The sequence below is a fragment of the Erythranthe guttata genome, chromosome 14 (genome assembly GCF_056151865.1).
Source record: "Erythranthe guttata isolate IM_541 chromosome 14, IM_541, whole genome shotgun sequence".
NCBI lineage: Eukaryota > Viridiplantae > Streptophyta > Magnoliopsida > Lamiales > Phrymaceae > Erythranthe > Erythranthe guttata.
In genome coordinates, this window is record NC_142546.1 from 20,800,431 (window position 1) to 20,824,102 (window position 23,672).

Genomic DNA, 23,672 nt, shown 5'->3' on the forward strand with positions numbered 1-23,672 from the left:
ATGATTTTACATCAATATTTTTAATCCGAGTTTCGAACATTTTTTTTTAATCTTTTATAGTTTTGATCAAAGTTGGAGTCTCCGATACAATTACAATCTTGGAACAATTTTCTTCATTGATTCCAAATTTTCAAATACATATCTCCGATATTTCTATTTATTTCGAACGTAACTAACCTTATTTTTCACTTCCGGAAAAGAATTGGATTTTTTTCCGGAAGTCTTGGTTCCAATCCGATCAATCTGATTTCCAGCCCTAATTAAGATTCCAAATTCAACTCAAGACAACAATTATACATTAATTACTAGAAAATAGAATCGCATAATTTATCTCAATCACATAGATTAAAAACACCAAAGAAAACATTCTTCCAACACTATTTAAAAAAAAAAAAAAAAGACTTTCAACCCAAAGCACCACAAAACAGTAGATATAAATTAGAAAGAGAAACGAAGCATTTTATAGAACTAATAATAATAATAATTTAATTAAATAGTCATCCAAGGGATATTTATAGCATAACAAAAACTAATAACAAAAAAAAAAAAACTTATGCTAATTTCTCTCATCCCTCATCATTTCCAAAAATAATTACTACACTCGGTGAAATATACACCACATAAACATCCACCATTCGTTTACACACGGATACACACACTTCCGTGTGTGAACGAATGATAAACATATAAAATAATAATAATACATATATATAATATATATACCCGCACAACAAATGCGGGTGTAACATAAAATAAACCGTGATCTCACGTATTTCCATAAAAGTACTACTACTCGCGAGAACTATACGGATCGTTATTATCTTGCTCAATCTCGGAAGCAGCTTCTTCTTCTTCTTCTTCCTCCTCCTCTTCGAAACAATCGACACCGTAAGCGCCATGCCCGTTTCCGAAGGCTTTGATATGGTCCTTGAGAGATCTCTTGTGCTTGAAATCGGAGCCGCACGCGCAGTACCATAATTTGCCGCAGTTCTTTTCGTGCGTTCTCCAATCACCCCTTACGGCGAATGCTTTGCCGCATTTTCTGCACATGAATGGCTTTATTCCGTGTTTTCGTTTGTAGTGGGTTTGTAGGGTTCGGAAATCTTTGAGGGGTTTGGATCTCGGATGGTCGATGTGATTCCTACACCCGGGTGCGCAGCAGTAGCATGGAAGCCTCAGCATCGCCGTTGGCTGCGTGCCTCGGAGGGATTCCGGCCCTTTTCGGTATTGGGATCCGTGCCCCCACATGTGCATCTAAAAAAACCGAATCGAAGATGGTTAATGTGAAGATAAATCAAAATAAAGGTTTTTTAGAAATTCAGGAACAAGATTATGCAAAGGACATAATTAAGTCGTGGGTTCTTATATTTGGGTTTAATTTTATTCCTACGTTTCAAAAATTATATGCCCGCCCGTTAAGGTTTCGGCACAAGTAGGAAATATTCCAATTTTTTCGTAAATAAACACTAATATATATTGTACTAACATAATTGGGAAAAATCGGAAATTGGAATTAGAAGACTTGTTCCAAAATTGAAAATTTTCAGATCGAAATTGACGGAATCCAGAATTTTCATTTTTTTAGTACCCTAAAATATAAAATATGTAATAATATTGATAATATATAAAAGTGTAATTTTCATAAATTCAAATTGGATCGGAAATCGGAATCTAATACGTATTCCAATTTTGTTCCAAAAAAATCAGAAATCGGAACTTCAAGAATGAAATCGGAATCTAATAGGTATTCCATTTTGTTCGAAAAAAATCGGAAATCGGAAGTTCAAGAATGAAGAATGTTATTCCAAAATCAGAAAAAAAAAAAAAAACTAAAAGCAAGAATAATTAATTGGGAAATAGTAAAAGCTGAAAATGAAGAGTGTTGCAATGAAGAAGAGAAAGGTTATATAAACAGTGATGATTTGTGGTGTGAGTTTGCGATTTACGAGGAGGTGTGGTGTGATCTTACAATATATCATCAAGATTCAAAAGTGTAAAAAATTCCTTTGAAATATTCATCATCATTGCAGAAAAAAGCAATGACAAAGCAGCAGCAGTACTGTTTCGATTTCCCATGTAATTAATAAGATGATGTATCAATTTAATTAAATGAAATTTGATGAGAGAGAAAGAAGAAGAAAAAAAAATCAGTAAATTGGCAGAAAGAAAGTGATGAAAATGTATGAGTTGAAAACACCTGCTGCAAAGATCACAAACTTCAAGGCCACGTACACAGAAAGTAATCAAGCATATTACTTTGTGTTGTTCAATCAATTTTACAGGTCTGCCCAGGTTAGTTTTTTATGCATGCAGATCCCCAAAAGAAAATAATCATACCCCATTATTCAAAATGATATTATTAAAATCGAAACTAAATAATGATATTATTATTTTTTCACTATAAACCCAAAAATTAAAATTAAAAAAATATAAGAACCCTAATTATAACTCAAAATCAAAACTAAAAACACTATTTCCAATCCGTCGTCGTTTCGCTTCAGATAAGTTTTGGAAGAAATGAAGTACTAAATATTCAAAAGACTTTCAGCAACAAATATATATGTGTATGTATGTATGTATGTATGTATGTAGATAGATGTACCTGCATGTTGTTGTATCTGCTGAAGGTTTTGAAGCAAAGAGGGCAAGAAAACTGGGTAGGGCCGATCAGAATCTGGGCCGGAGTTGGGATCCAGTACTGCCCCTTATTCAGTGGGGCTGCAGCTACAGTTACTTCTTCTTTACAATTATTTTCATGAGTACTGCCGTCGTCGTCGTAATTCACCACCGTGTCTGCAAAAGAGGAGGACATCCGCCGCCGCCTCGAAATCAGGTCCTCGCCGCCGCCGCCACCGCCTGCAGTAGTAGTAGTGGTACTGAGAGTACAACAATTAACAGGAGGAGACAGCCCTAAATTCAGATCTTCTTCCTCTTGTTGTTCGTTGTTTTTCACGTTCATGTCCAAATCCATACATCCTCCTCCGCCGCCGCTGTACGATGATGAAGATGGTTCTTCCTCGGCAGCGGCGGCGGAAGAAGAAGAAGCCATTAATGTCGGTTTCAGACTGATGAGCGGGAGAGCCTCCCTCAGCGGCGGCGAACGTGGTGGCGAAGAACAAGATCCATAGTAGTAATAATTGTTGGTGGTGGTGGTGGAATTGTAGAAGTTGAAGTTGTAATAAGGAGATAATACCGTTGAAGAAGCAGAAGGAGGAGGAATTGATGAAGAGGGGTTCAACAAATGGTTGTTCCTAGGGTTGAGGTAATTCATGAACCAGTTATTATTATTATTATTATAATTGTTGTTAAATCCTCCATTTCCATTGTTGTTGAAGTAATTGGAATAGGGATCTGCCATTGATTGATGGGAGAGGTGTAGAGAGAGAAAAATGATGAGAGAGAAAGAGAGAGTAGAGAGATATGAAAGCAAGAACACCAGAGAGAGAGAGATGAGAATGAGATGATGGTACTGGAAAAAGTTGGAAACGTTAAAAAAGACTCAACATTGAGCTCAGCACCGCCACTCCACGATTATTTTTATTTATATATATATATATATATATATATATATATATATATATATATATATATATATATATATATATATTATGGTGGTTAAAATTAATTAAACATCATTTGAAACTGATTACTTAAAACTAGTTATTTAGAGATATACTGTGTGCTCTAATTTGTTAATCATAGATCTATACATAATTAATTACATACAGTATGTGCATTTAGTAGGTATCTAATCAAATCTACGAAATAGATCCACCCAATGTAAATTACCAGGTGTAACATCTAACTTCCCGCAAATTGAATGCCTACTCAATAGAAATGGAGGGACGAGAGATATTTTACAAATATTGCACAAAAGAAAAGGGTGGTTTATTAGGGATGGAGAAGAGTTGTTACACCTGATTATTTACACTGAATGTATTTTCGACTGTTGATTTGACTAAATAACAATACTAAGCACACATACACATAAATATGTATATCTAGATCTACGGTTGAAATTCACCTAATGTAAATAATTATGTGTAGTTGCATCTGATTACCAATTAAGGACTAGCTAGCAATATGGTTTGGTTTTGGACGGATATTGCAAAACCCGCACTCGTCTCGTCCGAGATCTGTCGATGTCTATAATATTCTCAATTATTCGATTTTTTTAATAGAGGTATTCTAGAATAAAAATAGATGAACAAATTATAGTTATATCAACGTATTATCATTTAACTTCTTAATTATTAGAGTAAGTTTCAATCCTTATAAGCACTAAATATTCGGATTTTTAGATTAGATATTGCATTAAAATTTTAATTTCATACGTGTATTTATAAAATTAAACCTTGTAATTAACAAAAAATATCACCAGGTATTCCTGATTTCAAGAAATAGTAACATTTAGTTCGAGTTTCAGTAAGTATATATATTTTTCAATCGAACGTTCTACTAGCTCCTAACATTTTTAGTCAATAAACATTAAGAACTGTACAACTTGTCCCGGTGCAAATATCATGGATTACTACAAATAAAACACTACTATAGATCAAAAAATGATTTGTTGCTAGAAATTAAATTTCTTAATTTAAATAAATTGCACAAATTAAATTGCATGTGTGGAATTACTTAAATCAAGATAAATAAGTTGATTATCCACACCTGAATTAAGCTAGCTAATTCATTTATGGACATAGTTGAACTAATCTAAACAAAACGTGAGAGAGACAAGACCTATGATAAAATTAAAGAATGCCTATATAGGAAGTTTATATTCAACAATTAATTAGTTTTCTTTAAAAAATATTACTAATTTTTACATATTAAATGCCGTCTCGATTAATACTAGTAATTCCTAATTAACAAACTCATAATTAATCCCATATTTACATTGGAAAATTAGGGTTTGACTGCTCTCTTTGCTCATCTGTACCACTTCAAATTGTGGGATGGTGGTGTAGGGTAATATATGTATATACATACATACACCAATAGATATATACAAACAGTAATTTGCATATGATTTGGATTATTATTAATTTAATTTATTTATATATCGGGAAACAAATAGCAAAGAAAGGGATATATACCAGCAATTGCATTGATCTGCGAGCACTGGTCGGGGTACGAAGCAATTACAGACAACTGCCACAACCCCCCCCCCCCCCACTCACCCACCACCCACCCCCACCCCCCCCACCCCCTTCCTTTTACTGTACATGAAACTGTTCACACACATTTATCTTTTTTGTAGCTTTTTACATGCACATCAAACTTACTGTTCAATCGTCACCCCTCCTCTATTTAGTAAATATATACACACACTCTCTCTCTCTCTCTCACACACACACATTGGCACACACAAACACCACACGTGTGTATGGAAGTAAATATATATGCATGCATGTACGTATTTGTGCAGATGTGTGGGCTAAATTTCAGGATGCGCGCGTGTGTGGGGATGGTTCATGTGCACGAGATCAGGAGAAATAACCTTCTAGAGGAGGGGGGCCCAGGCCCCCATTAGATTAGATTAGATTGTATGTATCGATCCAGAGAGAGAATACCAAAGTGTAGTTACTTTCTTTCCACCCAATTAGTACACATACATTAATATATTGCCCACGTACGTACTCTTCTTCATCCATCTTTCAATTTTACTAGCTCTTCATACATATATTCATTCATTCATGTTTTTTTTTTTTACTGCTCGACGAGGTTAAATAACTACTCACGATGAAACACAAATTCGTACACATGAAATTAAAGTATGTACATTGACATTTAAAAATCGGCAGGTGTATATGATTTGGTGTAGCATCAAACTCTCTATCTCGACTTTCGTGTTATATCATATTTATTTATTTATATTAAAATTGAGAAGTAATAGATAACCCCATAACTTACTAGTATAATTTGCACTGATTATATACGGAGAAATATTACAAGATAATCTAGGTAACTGAATCATTACTTCTGAGCCCTAATATTTGATGATTTTTTGGGAACCGTTTCTTTAAAGAAAAATACTCATTACACATTCGTATTTATCTATAAGAAATATATTCAACGGGATTTATTCTCAAAATAAATATAGGAGAGATACCAATAATTTAGTTATTTTAAAAATAATCTTAAAATAAAAAAATAAAAAAATAAAATTCATAATCAATATTTTTTATTATATTTATTACCATTTCCGTACTCTTTTTTATTTTATTTTCTTTTCTTTTCGGAAGTCTGGGTTATATATAAATATGTATTGACCAATCAATATATATTAGTTCAGCCTAGTTTATGTGTGTTTGTTATATGGAGTATATATGCTTTGACATGTACATTGATGTATTAATTAATGAATGTCCGAAGTTGGAAGCATACTTGAAAGAAAGCTTTTCAGAGAAATTAGGTAATTCCCCATATATATATATATATATATATATATATATATTCCCTGAAATCCACGATTTCAACAAACAATATTTGATACTCAATTCGATGTTGATCATTAAAATACATTTTACCAACACATTTAAACATAATTTGACTGTTACAACGTATTTTGTATTCTCTCAAATTATAAATAAATATTACTTTCATTCTCAATTATTCTTTCAAATTAAATATATATTTCCCCAGTCCAAAGTAAAATGAAAATAACACCCAAAACGATTCCAAACATTGTCTATAGAGACTCGACTATATTACCAAAAATAATTTAAACGACATATTTCAAAAAAAAATGACTCGGTAGAAAACTTATTAAAAAAAATAATTAATTAAAAATCACACAATAAGGTACCTAATAATATAATCCAACGATCACATTGTTCAGAATCATGCATCATTATATTCCAAACAAACAAAAAGAATTAATGAACATATATATATAATTACAAGTACAAATTACCCCACCATGTATAAATTATATGATCGTGAAATATGAAATATTAGCTACAAACAAAATTGTAACCTATTTATTGATAGCGATAGAAAGCTGATTGAATTATGGAATTCAAAGCTTCATTCAATACTGTGGGCTCCACTCTAATTATACGACAATTTTTGCAACTATTTTCAAATATTTCTCACTGTACGTTTAATTCCCCAAAATACATTTTATTTTTGTTAACTTTTTTCATATAACTTCAAAAACAATTCATATAAAATGGAGATTGAATTTAACTGGCAAAATAATGGGGAATATTTGGTTGTCTAGACATTTTTGTATAAGGCGATAAAAGGCTGGCCTAGAAATTAGGCTTTATTAAGTAATTAAAAACTAGCATCCCGAGATGATCGCCTAATGGTTGAAACAAGTGAGTTTGTGTCAACTGATTCAAGTTCGAATCTCCTTGTTAACGATCACTAGTTCGAGTGACATGATTAGTCTAGACTTTAGTGTGATTTACGTTTCTCGTATGGTTTGCAAAGTATTATACGAGAGTGTAGATTTACTCTGTCCACCTATATATATATATATATATATATAACAAGTATAATAAAATTTATTAGTGATATTGATCGTTAAATAAATGAAATAAAGAATTAGAGAAAATAGACTCGAAAATAAGAGATAAAAATAATAATACAATTAACAAGATATGAAGATAGTGGATTAGAATTGTACTAACAGAGATTTAGTGTGAAAGTAATTAGAAAACAACTGCTAAATATGAAATAAAAAATATATACATAATTTTTTTTTTATAAATATGTCATTACGATTTCCTAGATTGTCCTAGTTTTTTTTTCTTTTTAGCATAATTTTGAACAGTTTTTTTTTAAGAATTCCCAGACAAATAACATTATATGGCTGAAGTAAGATACACTGTACAAGATTTTTTTTTTCTTTTTCTTCTTACAATTTCAAACAGTGAAAATAATATATATTTCCCTGTTCATTCTTGATTTTCCATGTCAGAATATAATCATGAATGGCAAAGCAAACAGGCTGGAGAAGTGGTGCATTTATTGCAAACATTAATTCAAAAAATAAAAATGTGGTTGAGAAAGTTTGTTATGTATATTATTCAGTGGTCTTTGTAATTATTATTATTACGTACACTGATCATCAGATCCATCAGGCTAACATTCGATAATGTATATAGTCAAAGGGCTGCATGTGTTTATTAATTACTACTCCCTTAGTTCTTTTTCAATAGTCGTTTTTAGGTTTGCGCAGTGATTAAGGATTTTATTAGGGGACATCTAAAATAAATGCGTTTCTTTCTGACTTCAATACCACCAACATAAAAAATAGAAAATAAATAGATAAATACCTTTAATAAAATTACCACACAAATTTTGTGTGTGGTATTGATTTTCATTAAGGTTAATAATATCATTACCTATTTATTTTTTATTTTTTATGCTGGTGGTATTGAAGTGAGAAAAAAACGGTATTTGTTTTAGCCGCTTCCTTTTATTAAATACGTCTTGATTTTATGAAAAAATTGTATACGTTTAGAGTAAAATGATCTTATCTTATAATTAATAAGAGAAATAAATGAATTAAAAAAGATTATTAGAGAAGAGTTAATAAAAGTATAAACTAATTTTCTTTGAATAATATACCAAGAAGTAATCACAATACCAATAGAGCATTTTTCACTTCTTAAAACTGTATAAAACCCCGATAAATTAATAATTTTGCTCAACTAGTATTTTCTTTTGGTTCCAATTAGGTGAAAACGTATTAATTAGTAGTTTGATAATTTAATATTTTGCTAAATTAATAGACTTTTGCAAGCATCGACTGTATTAATTTATCAAAGATCTTTAATTCTCCTGCAAGGGATGGCCTAGCGGCTGTAGCAAGTGAGTTTGTGTCAATTGGCCCATGTTCGAATCCCCTTGCCAACGGTCGCTAGGCGGAGCTTGTCACACATGGTTAGCCTAGTATGGTTTACATCTCTCGTATGGTTTGCAAGCTATTATACGAGAGTGTAGGTTTACCTAGTGCACCTATATGATTGGTTGCGGGTTCCTTCATTACCAAAAAAAAAAGAGCTTTAACTGTACATATACACATACGTACAGTTAAACCTTTATAAATTAATACAATTGGGACCATCAAAATTTCATTAGTTTAACGAAATATTAACTTATCGATAAATTAATAATTATTAATTTATACATTATATGGGGCTTCTTTAAATTTTCGAATGTGTATTATCTTATAAAAAAAATTAGCGAATTATTAATTTAGCACGTTATCCCCGAGTCGGGACCGTTAAATTTATTACTCCCTCCGTTCCCTATTAAGTGTCGTTTTTGGCTTTGCACAAGTATTAAGAAGCTGAATAAATGTGTCTTGATTTCAGGTAAAATATATTAGAAAGACTAAAATAACCTTGATTATTTAATGATGTGATAAGAGAGAGAGTTAATACTTATAGTTGAATTAATAAGGTTAAAACAGGAAAAAATGCATTTAATGCAGTATTGAAAATCTAAAGTGACAGATAATATGGAACAAAAATATTTTTAAAAAGAGACAGTTATTATGGAACAGAGGGAGTATTTAAATGAGCTTATTAATTTGTCGGGTATTAATTTATTAAAGTTCTATTTTATACTATATATTTTAATGAATAATTTTGATGAATAATACTAATTCAAAAATACCTGCCTAGACTAACTTCTTTTATGGGACGAAGCACATGGAATATTCATATTATAAATGTGATGGTGATGAAACTTTTGTTACGTGTGTCCTTTGCCTAGCTAGTCTAGTTCCATATTAAATGCTACAGTACTTATTAGGTTACAATTCATAGTATATATGTTCTTTATTTTATAGTAAATTAATACTTGATAAATTAGTAATCTCGTTTAATTAATAAAATAAAATCCCGGTCCTGACTCGGCAATAACGTGATAGTTAATTAATTTTTGACAGTCTCAACTGTATTAATTTATAAAAGTTTAACTGTATTCTTTTTAATAAACCATGTATCAAAACTTCCCCCTATTAATCTTAGGAGATCTAGGGTTATAATATTTTCTATTGATCGGTTATCCATATGTAAAACCCAAATGCGGTACTAATATATGAAGGGAAAAATGGAAAAATCAATTGCAAACTTGAGGGATGAAAATTATATTTTTTTTCAATAGAAATTGGAATACATATTAGATTACGGTTTTCAATCTGATTTTAATTTTCAAAAATTTTAATTTTTTGTTCCTGCCAATTACACTTGCAATGTCAACATTATTATGTACTTTATATCATAAGTGACTTACAAATTGCAAATTCCGAAATCCGCCGATTTCGATTAAAAATTTCCAATTTAAAAAAAAAATCATTATAATTTTTGAAAGTGCTATTAATTGATTAGTGTTAGATTGGTTCGATTTCCACCCCTAGATAGGGGTGGTAAAATACGGATCCGGACCATCCGATTTGAATCATGATCTATATATACGTATCCAATGCAAATCCATCGATGAGTAAACCGAATCTAGTTGAAATATTCTATAGAAGTTTGAATGCATTGTGGATTCACTATAAATCAATGTTGAATTCACCAGGGTCTAATGTGGATTGTCGAACGTAACCACGATTTCGTTTAAACCATTTAACTCAATCTGTATTGATTTAACTTATTTAGTTCGATTTAATTTTAACAAATTTGATAAATATTTTTGACCGATTTTCATATTTTCGACATATTTAATAGATTTAGAAGAAAAAAAATAACGATGTAAGAATGTACTTTTTTAGCTAACAAAAAAATATTTTACTTTTTCCCATCTTCTTATTTTGTTATTTTATTCTAAGTTTCTGAGGAATGAACAAACGATGGTTTTCTTTATTTTGAATAATACACACACACACACACACACACACACACACACACACACACACACACACATATATATATATATATATATATATATAAAACATATTCTTCATGATCCTAGCAATTGATCGTCCCAAGACTGTGTAATACACACACACACACACACACAAATTTCTAACTCTGTTTGTCTATAATTTGTCCCATTATTTACTTACATTACTGTCTGGCCTTGACAAGATTTACCAACATATATATTACTGTCTACCCTGCTGTCGCCGATTCCAGGACATGTATATAATATATCTTTATATTTCAAGTTCTATTTAATTTGATATTTTATTTAAAAAGCAAATTATTAATAATAATAATAATAATAATAATAATAATAATAATAATAATAATAATAATAATAATAATAATAATAATAATAATAATCTACAAAAAAAAAAAAACATCTTAGGGATCATAAGGGCTGTGGCCCAACATCTAGGCCCGTAGGGTAAACAACTAACAGGCCCAAGTCTACAATAACAAAATAGGGGCTCTTACATTCTGCTTATCTAATTTGGCTCCAAAAGTCGAATGCAACTCCAAATCCTGAAACCACCCACGCCAAACCGCCCAGTCCGCCGCCATAGTTATCGTCTTCGTAATAGTCGTCTTCTCCGGTCAACATCGTTCTTCATACGACGTCGCCATAGCTGAATTAGGGCTCCGACATCTCTTTGTCTCGAAAACGCCATTTTCGTCTATTTAGATCAAACTTTGCAAGAATAATAACTTAGAAGACTATTTAGATGAAGACACCGATAAAATCCCAACTAAAATGGCGAAGAGAGAAAAATCAAGACGTACATTTTTTTTTTACCCCAGTTACTATTTTGCGAAGTTCGATCTCGTATAGTTGATTATGAAATACACGGTTCTAGCAATAATTTTGTTATATGCGAACGATATACAAAACCTTGTATGAAATTATTATGAAACTTTCATTATACAGAACTATATAGCAGTGTCCCGTAAGCAATGATCTAGTGGTTGAAGCAAATTACCTTATATTAATTGACCCAAATTCGAATCCTCTAATTAACGGTCGCTGTGTCGAGTTTGTCACTTACCGCTAGCCTAGTGTAGTTTACGTCTCTCGAATGTTTTGCAAACTATTATATAAGAGTGTAGGTTTACCCAATACAACTATATGGGTGGCTGCGGGTTTATTCGTTACAATTTCTTTTTTATTTTTATATGCAGTCAATAAAAATAATTATTTTTAGGTAAATCCCACTTTATTCCCTTGTACTTTGGCTCGATATCACTTTACCCTTCTACTTTCAATTGCATCGATTTGCCCCTCGTACTTGAAATTTTTTCTCAATGTGGCTCTCGCCGTTAGTTTTCAGACCGTTGACCTTAACACCTTTTGATCTAAGTCTGAAAATTACAAAAAAACCACCCTTCCAATTTAAATAATTATTAAAAAAAAAAACACAATATAAAATAATAAAAAAAATCAAGACAATGAGAAAACATAGTCCACCATGATAGCCACAATTTATTTCTTATTTTTTTAATTTATTCACATACAAGTAATTTTAACCCTACAAATATAAAACCAAAATAGCATGGGCCTGGGCCGGGCCAAATTAATATTTATGAAAAATGAAAAATGCAAAAATGGTTGAGTCACTATATAAACCACCCGCACACCGGCCTCCCATAATAGTGCCAATCTCCACTCCTCCTTCCCGAATTCCTAGGCAATCAGAGAGCGAGAGCAGGTATTTCTATTCTTCTTCTTCAATCATCTGTTTACGGAATAACAAAAAATAGTTTTACTATTATTTATTTATTTATAGTGGTTTCATTTTGACGAAGATCCATACATTCCGCTGTTGTACGACTGTCATCTTTTCTCTATTTCTAGTTGTTTGATTTGTTACTCCTTTAGATCTGTTTGTTTTATAGGGATCAGTCGAAAATTTGAATTGAATTCTTATTTGCGCTTTGTTAACAAGGTCTGTACAACGCCTTTTGATCTGTGATAAAATTTAAAAAAATTTAAAAAAAATTAAATTTTTTTAATTTTTTTTTGGTATATATGGAAGCATTTTTTGATTGGTTGATTGTGTAGATCTGATGCAAGAGAAATGAATATATGTGTTTTGTTTTGTTAGTAATTGTTATTTAACTGTCTCTTTGTTTGATCCGATTTTGATAAGAAATTAATGTTTATTTCTCCGTTTAATCGGCATTGTTTTGTAATGGATTCGTGTTGCTATTGTGTTTTTCAAGGTGATCTGATATTCTTTTTTACTGTTTTTGCCATCCTCTTTTGGAATTTTGAATCAACTGGTAAATCGAATAGAATTTGTAATTCTGTGTATCTATAATTGATGGCAGGGTTTAAGTTATTGTTTCGTGCGATAACCTTTTTTTTTTTTTTTTTCTGTCGACAAAAAATGCATTTTTGAATTTCACCAATTGTTTATTGCACTTTCAGGAGTGTTTTCTGAATCGACAATGGCGGATCAGCACCCAACCGTTGCTCAGAAGGTAGCCAATCAGCTGCATCTCAGCTCCACTTTCTCTCACAACATCCAATCCGGCTATGGTGGCTTCCAGAAGCCTTCTGTGTACCAAAGGCATTTCTCGTACGGCAATTACACAAACGGAGGATTGAAGTACCCCACATCTTGCCGAGCCAGTCAGGATCTTTCGCTGATCACCGCAAATGCTTCGCCGGTGTTTGTCCAGGCTCCAGCGGAGAAAGGCTTTGCCAGTTTCGCCATCGATTTTCTCATGGGCGGAGTTTCGGCCGCCGTGTCGAAAACTGCCGCTGCACCTATCGAGCGTGTGAAGCTTCTGATCCAGAACCAAGACGAAATGCTTAAAGCTGGCAGGCTCTCGGAACCCTACAAGGGAATCGGCGAATGTTTCAAGAGAACAATTCGGGAAGAAGGGTTTGGATCTCTCTGGAGAGGAAACACCGCTAACGTCATTCGTTACTTCCCCACTCAGGTTAACCTAATCTCACCTTTTCAAGAGTTTTTATTTATTTATTTATGTATAATTGGGTTTTTGATTGTATGATAATGATGATTATGTGTGATGAAAAAAATCGATCGGATTCTAAATGATTTAAACAGTGATAAATACATCCCTTTAATTTTCTTGTTTTATTTACTGAATAAATAATATTTCTATGTGCGTAGGCTTTGAACTTTGCATTCAAGGACTATTTCAAGAGACTCTTCAACTTCAAGAAAGACCGCGATGGCTACTGGAAGTGGTTCGCTGGCAACCTTGCGTCTGGTGGTGCTGCCGGTGCTTCCTCGCTCTTCTTTGTCTACTCGTTGGATTATGCTCGTACGAGGCTTGCTAATGACGCCAAGGCCGCCAAGAAGGGCGGTGGTGGAAGGCAGTTCGACGGTCTGGTTGATGTCTACAGAAAGACTCTGAAATCCGACGGTATTGCCGGTCTTTACCGTGGGTTCAATATCTCGTGTGTTGGTATTATCGTGTACCGTGGTTTGTACTTTGGTATGTACGACTCTTTGAAGCCAGTTCTCTTGACTGGTTCATTGCAGGTTAGTATATATATGTATATATTTGTCTATTATTGTTGCTTCTATTATTCGTAAATATTGTTAGTAACTCGAAAAGTTTGTCTATGTGATTATTACAGGATAGTTTCTTTGCCAGTTTTGCCCTTGGATGGCTCATCACAAACGGAGCTGGTCTTGCTTCTTACCCAATCGACACTGTCCGTAGAAGAATGATGATGACATCTGGCGAGGCGGTCAAGTACAAGAGCTCAATGGATGCATTTACGCAAATCTTGAAGAACGAGGGTGCTAAATCTCTGTTCAAGGGTGCCGGTGCGAACATTCTTCGTGCAGTTGCTGGTGCTGGTGTGCTTGCAGGTTACGACAAGCTTCAGGTTCTTGTTCTTGGAAAGAAATACGGCTCTGGCGGGGCTTAAGAAAAACTCGAGGGACATCGATGGTGATGAAAATCGTTTTTTTTGTTAGTTTGAGAGTATTTATTTTAAGGCGAAGTTTTTTCTTACATAATTTTGAAATAAGATAGATTTAGTGAGGGGGTGTGTGAACCCAAACATTGGTTAGTTAAGTTACCTTTTGGTTGTTTTGTTTCCCAGAACCTTTGTGCTTGATGGAGGTTTACTGGAGGGATTGTAGTAGTGCTCTATGCCATTTTGATTTATTTTTAATATAAATGCATTTTAGCTGATAGTTGCATGTCTGCAGTTAATTATATATATATTTTTTAACTTTTTACTATTTTTTCTTAATTATAATTATAATTTGGAATAAATTACGGCCACTCTCCTGGGCTAAAATCAAATTACAAAAAAAATATATTTTAGTAATTACAATCATCCATCAACTATATCAACTATGTTTTAGTAATTAAAATCATGAGATGTGTCTTTTAACTTTGTAAAGATTAAATTGTAATGCATTAGAAACTGCATATATTTTTACATAAACATTTTATGAAATTTAGAAGATTTTGTTATTTGACAACATAAGAGTGGCGTGGCGTGTAAGAACATTTATAGTTGAAAGTTTGATTGTAATTATCCAATTATGAGAAGGTTTTTTGTAATTTGACCTTATATCATGAATGTCGTAATTTACCCTATGATGTATAATAAAAGTCTAATGTTAACTTCATTCAACTAAATTTAAGTGACTAATTTGCTAAATTTACAGGTGCACCAGGCATTCAACCCAATCAAATTTCACGGACGAGGTTTGAATCGTTTGATATTAAAAATGTCATTTTTGAAATTGTTTCGAAAATTATAATCAGATCTGAACTCGGAATCTCATATGTATAAATATCGCAATTCCCGATAAAAAAAAACTTTGGAAAGATAAAATTTCACAAAATTTAGAAACGAACAAATATATTTCCAAATTGAAAAAAATCCGATTAATTCGATATATCTTCCAATTTAAATTAAACCCCAACTTGTAGCGGTTTTTGAGATCCTACACCGGGTGAAATACACCGGGTAGATCTTTACCATTCATATACACACAAACACACACACACCCACATTGGTATGTGTAGATCAATGGTAAAAAATCACCCGGTGTAACCTTCACCGGGTGTAGGATAGATAAAACCAACTTGGTTTTTGAGATCCTACACCGGGTGAAATACACCGGGTAGATCTTTACCATTCATATACACACAAACACACACACACCCACATTGGTATGTGTAGATCAATGGTAAAAAATCACCCGGTGTAACCTTCACCGGGTGTAGGATAGATAAAACCAACTTGGTTTTTGAGATCCTACACCGGGTGAAATACACCGGGTAGATCTTTACCACCGGGTGTAGGATAGATAAAACCAACTTGTAGCCTTCCGAACTGTAGACAGTCGAAAATAGCTCTCTCTCCCGCCACAATTTCTGATGCTGTCTCTCTTCATCCTCAGTCCCGGAAAACGTTGTCGTATCAACAAACCTTTCTTCAAACTCCGTCAATTTCATCTCCACACACTCTCTCTCCTGCCCAAAAGAAACAAACTGAAGAAACACTCCAATATCTCAGCCAACAACTGGAACACAACCCACAAATTTGTACTCTCAAACCCCACTCTCTCTCTCCTCGAATCAAAATGCAATTCCATGATCCACCTGAAGCAGATCCAGTCCCAAATGATCGCCACCGGACTTTCTTCAGACGGGCTCGCTTACAGCCGGCTAGTAGCTTTCTGCGCACTCTCTCCGATGGGCGATCTCGATTATTCCAAAAGATTGCTTTTTGCGATGCAGAATCCGAACGCATTTTCTTGGAACATAGTCATCAGAGCCGTTAGCGAGAGCGAAACCCCGTCGGAGGTTTTTGTTCTGTACAAACAAATGTTGGCTGTTGTTAGTTATAGTGGTGTTTGTTTGAGGCCTGATAATTACACTTTTCCTTTACTTTTCAAGACTTGCGCTAGATTTTCGCTCTCTCGTTTGGGTCATGGGATTCTTGTTCATGTGTTGAAGATGAAATACGACGGCGATGTATTTGTTCACAACTCGTTGATTCATTTCTTGGTTTCTTGCCGGGAGTTGGAGGCTGCCAACAAGGTGTTTGATGAAAGTTGTGTGAGAGACTTGGTTTCTTGGAATTGTTTGATTAATGGGTATGCAAGGAGTGGGAGAGGGAATGAGGCTTTGAGGGTATTCAGGGAAATGGAAAAGGGGAGCGATGTCGCTCCAGACGAGGTTACTATGATTGGTGTTGTTACGGCTTGTACGAATTTGGAAGATTCGACTCTCGGCCATGAATTCCATCGGTATATAATAGACAGAAGATTGAATATGACAGTCCCACTTACAAATGCACTTTTGGATATGTATGTAAAATGTGGCGATCTTGAAGAAGCGAAGGAGTTGTTTGAGAAGATGGAGGAAAAGACTATGGTGAGCTGGACTACAATGGTAGCAGGGTGTGCAAAATCCGGGCAGTTGGATCTTGCTCGTAAACTGTTCGATAAAATGCCTGAGAAGGATGTTGTCCCGTGGAATGCAATGATAAGTGCTTGCGTCCAATCCCACCGAGCCAAAGAAGCACTGTCTTTGTTCCACGAGATGCAAGAATTGAAAATCGATCCCGACGAGGTAACCATGGTCAGCTGCTTATCCGCTTGCTCGCAGCTCGGAGCACTCGATGTCGGAATTTGGATTCATCACTACATCGAGAAACACAATCTCTTCCTCAACGTTGCTCTCGGTACAGCTTTGGTCGACATGTACGCAAAGTGCGGTAACATCAAAAAGGCCATTCAGGTCTTCCACGAGATTCCTGGCAGAAACGCATTGACTTTCACCGCCATGATTGGTGGATTAGCACTCCACGGAGATGCAAAACATGCCTTATCGTGTTTTCTTGAGATGATCGATTCCGGTTTAGTCCCCGACGAAGTAACTTTTCTCGGAATTTTGACAGCTTGCTGCCATGGTGGTTTAGTGGAAGATGGTCGAAGAATATTCTCTCAAATGAGCTCGAAGTTCAAAATCTCCCCGAAAATTAAACACTATTCGTGCATGATCGATCTTCTTGGTAGGGCGGGTCTTTTGAAGGAGGCTATAGAACTTCTCGAGAGTATGCCTATAGAAGCGGATGCAGTGGTTTGGGGGGCCATGTTTTTCGCATGTCGAATGCATAAAAATATTGAATTGGGAGAGAGAGCTGCTACGAGACTTCTTGAATTGGACCCGAGTGATAGTGGGATATACGTTTTGCTTGCGAATATGTATGTGGAAAGAAATATGTGGGAAAAAGCTGGAGAAGTGAGGAAGATGATGAGAGAGAGAGGAGTGGATAAGACACCTGGCTGCAGCTCTATCGAGGTTGATGGAAATGTGTACGAGTTTATAGTTAGAGATAAGTCGCATTCTCGATCGAAAGAGATATACGAGTCTTTGGTTCAGTTGTCGGAAGAGATGAAGGTTTTTGAGTGTGTGTCGGATATCAAGGATGATTTCTTGTTTGCTTCTGAAGTTGGCAGGTAATCTAATTAATGAGATTTATTTTTTATTTCGTTGTTATTTTCGAGATATATAATATATCTATATATGTCGATGATTATATATTTATTGACTCCTTGTGCATTAGGTAATGAGTTCCCCGCGGAGCAAAAAATCGGGATTTGCTAAAGATGGCGATCGCGGTTGGTTCTGATACGAGATTTTTTGTAAGTCTTGTTTCGCGATAAATTGCATTCAACGAGACATATATTATTACTTCTTACAACTCTTGAACAGCACAACAACAATGGAAAAGTAATCGACAAATCTCAGGTTAGAAATGGCTATTGTCGATTGCAACTGCATTTATTAAATAAAATAAATGTCGATTCACAATTGTCTCCTGAATTATTTAGTACGGAATTCGACGTTGGATACTATTTTTTGAAAGCTAAACCAACTTCTGTTTGCCCACCCTAATACCTCCATCTTAACTACCGTACATTGTTCTTACCATTTGATGATGCTGAGGTCCCTACGAAATGAACACACGTGAACTAAGCCGGAGGTTGATCCGGCGGAAACCCCTCCGACGTTCAAGTCAGATGTACGGATCGTGGAGATTGTAGATAGAATAAGCACTATAGATTATTTGTGGATAATAGCTTAACAAATGAATAAAAACCTCTATTTATATGTGTTGATTGAGTTGAGTTTATTTTGTTGGGCCCAAGCCTTATTTTGAAGGTGCTTGGGCTTTCGTGTAGTGGACCCAATTATTAGACAAATTGGGGGCCCATTGAATCGGCCCAATTAGATATATCACCATTCTTGGTTCTTGTTATCTAGCTGAATCGGATTCCGGTACATAAGACGGATAATTCGTGAATTCACCGTTGCTAAATACTGTCCTCAACGGATATAGCCATTTAGGGCATGCTGATTATTCTTGACTTATCGAAGGGGTGCAGCATTAGGCTGTGGATTGTTTCGATTTTCGAGTGTGGATTTTAATGATCAGACTTACGGATGGAGCATTAATTTTTGAGCTTCTTCAGCACAGATTATTTAATGGAGAAGATTAATTCAACAATTAAGGGGCAGTTAGGCGGAAGGTAAAGCCTAAATCAACTCACAGCGTAGATACATTAATGGTTTTCATCACAAAAGAAAAACATATAAGATTTTCGATTTTCATTTGATTTGTAAGCATAATTGTTAAATTTTTAAAAATATTTTCTTATCTTAACTTTCTTTAGCAGAAGCAGTTCAGAAGCAGAAGATAATCAAATAAATTATATTTTAGTTATTTTAGTTATTAAATTGTATTTTAGTTATTTTTTGGCCATATTGATGGTCATCCTAAGCAAAAAAATAAATTATTAAATATTTTTTGGCCATATTGATCGTCACGCTACAAGTTTTGCAAGCAGGAAACTAATTTAAAGGGTAAATTACAACCACCCTCTTGAGGTATGGTCAATTTACAAAAAAACCCTTTTATTTGAATAATTACATCTATTTCTCAACTATAATTTTTTCTTATACTTCTACCGTTATGGTTTCAAATTCAACATAATCATCTAGATTCCGTCGAATATTCTCTTATTTGAACTTGTTTTGTACAAAAATACAGTTTCTGATGCTCCATAGTCTGATATATACAAGATAAAAAACACATATTATGATCATCTTGCTTCAAAATGTGGAGTTCGAATGGGATAAAACGGGTAGAAAAGTGATAATATTCCATATAATCTCGAAGATTCGACTAAATTTGAAACGGCAAGGATGGACGTGTGAAAAGATTTATAGTTGATGAGTGATTGTAATTACCCAAACAGGGAGTTTTTGTTATTTGACCACACCTGGGTGGTTGTAATTTATCCTAATTTAAATTATGTCTGAGCCAAGCCAAATTATAAATAAATAAATTAATATAATGTATTTTTATTTTCTATTTTTTAAATTTATTTTCAGCTGGTAAGTAGAGTTGTGCGGTGGCATGAACGTGCACGAAATTGAGAATAAAATAAATTAAAATCCGCAGATCCAAAAACCCAAAACCTCTTGTCATACATACTCGAACAAATCCTCTGTCTCGCCACACTCCATAAAGTACCAAAACAAGAATCTTTATCCCTTTCCTCCCCCTATTTATTTCTCTCTCCTCTATCTCTCTCTCTCTTCAAAAGTCAAGCTATCGAAAAATCTTGATTACAAGTATCCGAACATACAGTAGTACAGTGTTGTTCTTAATTTATCTGCACCCCACGAAATTTGCAGAAACAAATGGGAGGTAAACCACCCATTCATCTATCAAGATTTGGGCTTTGTCAGAATTTTTGCTGGTTTTTTTTTTTTTTTTTTTTTTTTTTTTTTAATCTGAAGTGTTTCGAATTTGCAGGTAGTAGTGAAGTGGGTTGCTCAAGTTCGAATCTTTGGTTGGCGGAAGATCCGAGCAAAAGATGGGGCGAAATATTCTTTCTTCTCTACACTCCCTTTTGGCTCACTCTCTGCCTTGGCATTGTTGTTCCCTACAAACTCTATGAGGTATTTCCCCACTCACTACTCATTACTTATATAGGGTTTTTTTTTTCCGAGTTGATTTAGCTGACTCAGTTTGTTTGCCTTGTTGCAATCTGACTCGGTAACGGGCCAATTTGATTTTGTTTCCTTACTATGAGGCGTATTGAAGAAATTTGTTGTGGAAATTTTTTAGCTTCTGTAAGAGTTGGAATTTATCGGTCTCATGTGTGAAGTTCTAGTAAAAGTTTTGGAGTATAAGATTAATATAACAATGGTGGAGAGGTCGAAATGTTGGGGGTGATGGAAGAATTGCATTTATTATCAGAATATAAAAATCTTATCTTGATAACGATTTTTTTCCACAAATTTGGCAAGATTCGATCTTTCCTACCGATGTGCACTACTTGTCAGTTAGTGAACCTATTTGGAACAACATCTTATTCCACTTAGTATCTTCATATATATATATATATATGTGTCTGTGTGTGTGTGTGTGTGTGTGTGTAACTCGCCCTCTATGTAAGAGTTTTGTTGTATGTCAGTTGTGAGGTATTTTGTTGTGTGGTAGCCCAAATCGATTTTGTTTTGGAGAAACAAGGACTGGTTTCGAGTCTGGCTATTGATCTCTTTTTCTTTATTTCGATTGACATTTATGTATGTTGTCATAATAAACTGAAGCTTTGAACCATTATAAACCTTTTTTTTTCTCTTCTGTCAGAATTTCACGGAGTGGGAGTATTTGGTTCTCGGACTTGTTTCAGCACTCCCTGCTTTCATTTTACCTATGATTTTTGTTGGCAAGGTAAACGTCATGATTGTTTCTTTTGTTGAATACTAGTTGGCGGGTAACAATTTGCATATTCAATCCCACTTTTATAAACTTTTGTTTGACGAAAAATGAAAGTGCGTTTGATATTCTATATTGTATCACCTTCAAACTATTCTTCGACCGGAAATGGCTCGCCAAGCGCGCTTCTTTTGTGGTGGGCTTCACTTTAAGTTCTTACTTAACATATGCATGCTTCTTGATCTTATCCCCTTCATATTCCAGTCACTTACTCCAACTAAAGCTACACGTCGTGAGTTAAAGCTACACGTCGTGAGTTGGAGAGACAGAGAGAGAGCGCTTCTCCAACTAACGACGTGTAGCTTTAACAACAGCCGGATCGGTTGGAATACTAAAGTGAGTAAGTTACTGGAATATGAAGGGGATAAGATCAATAAACATGTATATTTTAAGCAAAAACTTATAGTAAAGTCCACCACAAAAGAAGCACGCCAGGCGAGCCATTTTTGGTCGAAGAGTAGTTTGAAAGTGATACAATATAGAATATCAGATGCAATTTCATTTTGTGTGCAGAAAACTGAAATAATGTCAACAATTAGTACCGTCTTAAAAACTTTGTTGAGGCCCGGCGATTGGGGCACTGAATTTTCATTGTCCATATTTTTAAGGATTGTCGATGCCTAACTTTTTCTTCCTCCTAACCTTTTCCAGGTGGATAGCGCCAAACCTTTGAAGGATCGGTATTGGGTCAAAGTAAGTATTGAATGTTTGCTAAACTCCAATTGATCATCTAAGATTCCGATAAAAATTCATCCTTTATATCTGTCTAAAATGTTTTAGTCGGAAATTACTATTGTGCCCCACTATTTTCCTTTTTTCCAGTTACGTCGGAAAATCACTTCCGTTACTGTTTGCCTTGCTTTAAGTTTTAACTAGACAATTGTTGTTCTGCCAGGCTAATCTGTGGATCATACTTTTCAGTTACGTCGGAAATTACTTTTGGACCCACTATTTTTTCACAGTCTTGGGTGCCTCGTATACATTTCCATCGTGGAAGATGAATAATGTGAGCCCAACACACTCAATTTTATTTTAATTCAAATTGATATTTTTATTAAGTTATTATAATTTAGAAAACGAGTAATTTCTCTGCAGGTACCGCACACAACTTTCCTTCTCACACACGTGTGCTTCTTGTTTTATCACGTTGCATCAAATATGACACTTCGAAGAATCCAGCATTCTATCGCACACTTGCCAGAGAAAACTCAATGGCTATTTAAATCTGCCTGGATACTCGCTTTTTCGTACTTTATTGCGTATCTCGAGACTGTAGCTATTTCTAATGTAAGTAATTTTTTTTTTTCTTTCATAATTCACACTATTAATTTTCCCGGGTAATATTTCAGTGCTCACTATGTATGATAGACCTTTTGAAATAATCTTCTGAATTTCCTGCTGCGCAGTTTCCCTATTACGAATTTGTGGACCGAGCTTCCATGTACAAAGTTGGCTGCTTGTTTTACGCAATTTATTTCTTTGTTAGCTTCCCAATGTTTTTGAGGTAAACATTTCTCTATATTAAAGATTCAATATTTTTTTTTTTTTCTCTGATGGGTGTTGTTTGGCATGGGCAGAATTGACGAGGAAGGTGGCGATAAATGGGACTTGCAGAGAGTGGCGGTTGATGCATTAGGAGCGGCAATGCTTGTAACGATTATACTCGACTTATGGCGTATTTTTCTCGGTCCAATTGTTCCGGTTTCAGAATCCAAACAATGCCTTGAACCAGGGCTACCATGGTTTTCAGTAAGTGCCGCCGCGTAGCCTGAAAAAAACGGAACATTCATCGGTTGTTGTACTATGTGTTTGGACATGTATTCTATTTAGCTCCTCCTTGTATCTCTTTTGTGTATTATTAAGGACATCTCATTAAATTATGGAAATATATTTTTCCTTTTCAATTGCTAACAAATATTTGAAGGCCCAGTTTGGTTGCAAATATAAGATTATCCAAGATAAGTTTAAATAATCTA

At 34.3% G+C, this 23,672-nt stretch overlaps 4 protein-coding genes across 6 annotated transcripts; 3 read left to right on the forward strand and 1 right to left on the reverse strand.

Annotated features, from left to right (window-relative positions):
• Positions 1-476: 476 nt before the first annotated feature.
• Positions 477-3,516, reverse strand: LOC105949716 (uncharacterized). The gene is made up of 2 exons (XM_012973037.2): positions 2,603-3,516; positions 477-1,254 (listed from the first exon to the last, which is right to left on the reverse strand). Exons 1-2 carry the CDS (start codon positions 3,356-3,358, stop codon positions 790-792), a joined length of 1,221 nt encoding a protein of 406 aa, XP_012828491.2. The 5' UTR covers positions 3,359-3,516; the 3' UTR covers positions 477-789.
• An 8,972-nt stretch (positions 3,517-12,488) lies between these two features.
• On the forward strand, positions 12,489-15,070 carry LOC105970511 (ADP/ATP translocase, mitochondrial). Of its 3 annotated transcripts, none has more exons than XM_088813284.1 (4): positions 12,489-12,595; positions 13,318-13,835; positions 14,030-14,404; positions 14,503-15,070. In XM_088813284.1, the coding sequence occupies exons 2-4, from the start codon at positions 13,338-13,340 to the stop codon at positions 14,797-14,799; spliced, it is 1,170 nt and encodes a 389-aa protein (XP_088669410.1). In that variant the 5' UTR covers positions 12,489-12,595; positions 13,318-13,337; the 3' UTR covers positions 14,800-15,070. The 3 variants fall into 3 exon arrangements, with proteins under 3 accessions (XP_088669410.1, XP_088669411.1, XP_088669412.1); XM_088813285.1 differs by lacking the exon at positions 12,489-12,595 and adding an exon at positions 12,629-12,832; XM_088813286.1 differs by lacking the exon at positions 12,489-12,595 and adding an exon at positions 12,629-12,711.
• A 955-nt stretch (positions 15,071-16,025) lies between these two features.
• On the forward strand, positions 16,026-19,266 carry SLO1 (SLOW GROWTH 1). The gene is made up of 2 exons (XM_012995348.2): positions 16,026-18,361; positions 18,469-19,266. Exons 1-2 carry the CDS (start codon positions 16,272-16,274, stop codon positions 18,470-18,472), a joined length of 2,094 nt encoding a protein of 697 aa, XP_012850802.1. The 5' UTR covers positions 16,026-16,271; the 3' UTR covers positions 18,473-19,266.
• A 1,067-nt stretch (positions 19,267-20,333) lies between these two features.
• On the forward strand, positions 20,334-23,611 carry CPI1 (cyclopropyl isomerase). Its single transcript, XM_012995349.2, has 8 exons — positions 20,334-20,619; positions 20,728-20,873; positions 21,568-21,651; positions 22,348-22,389; positions 22,592-22,702; positions 22,792-22,983; positions 23,103-23,200; positions 23,274-23,611. Exons 1-8 carry the CDS (start codon positions 20,613-20,615, stop codon positions 23,461-23,463), a joined length of 870 nt encoding a protein of 289 aa, XP_012850803.1. The 5' UTR covers positions 20,334-20,612; the 3' UTR covers positions 23,464-23,611.
• Positions 23,612-23,672: the final 61 nt, after the last annotated feature.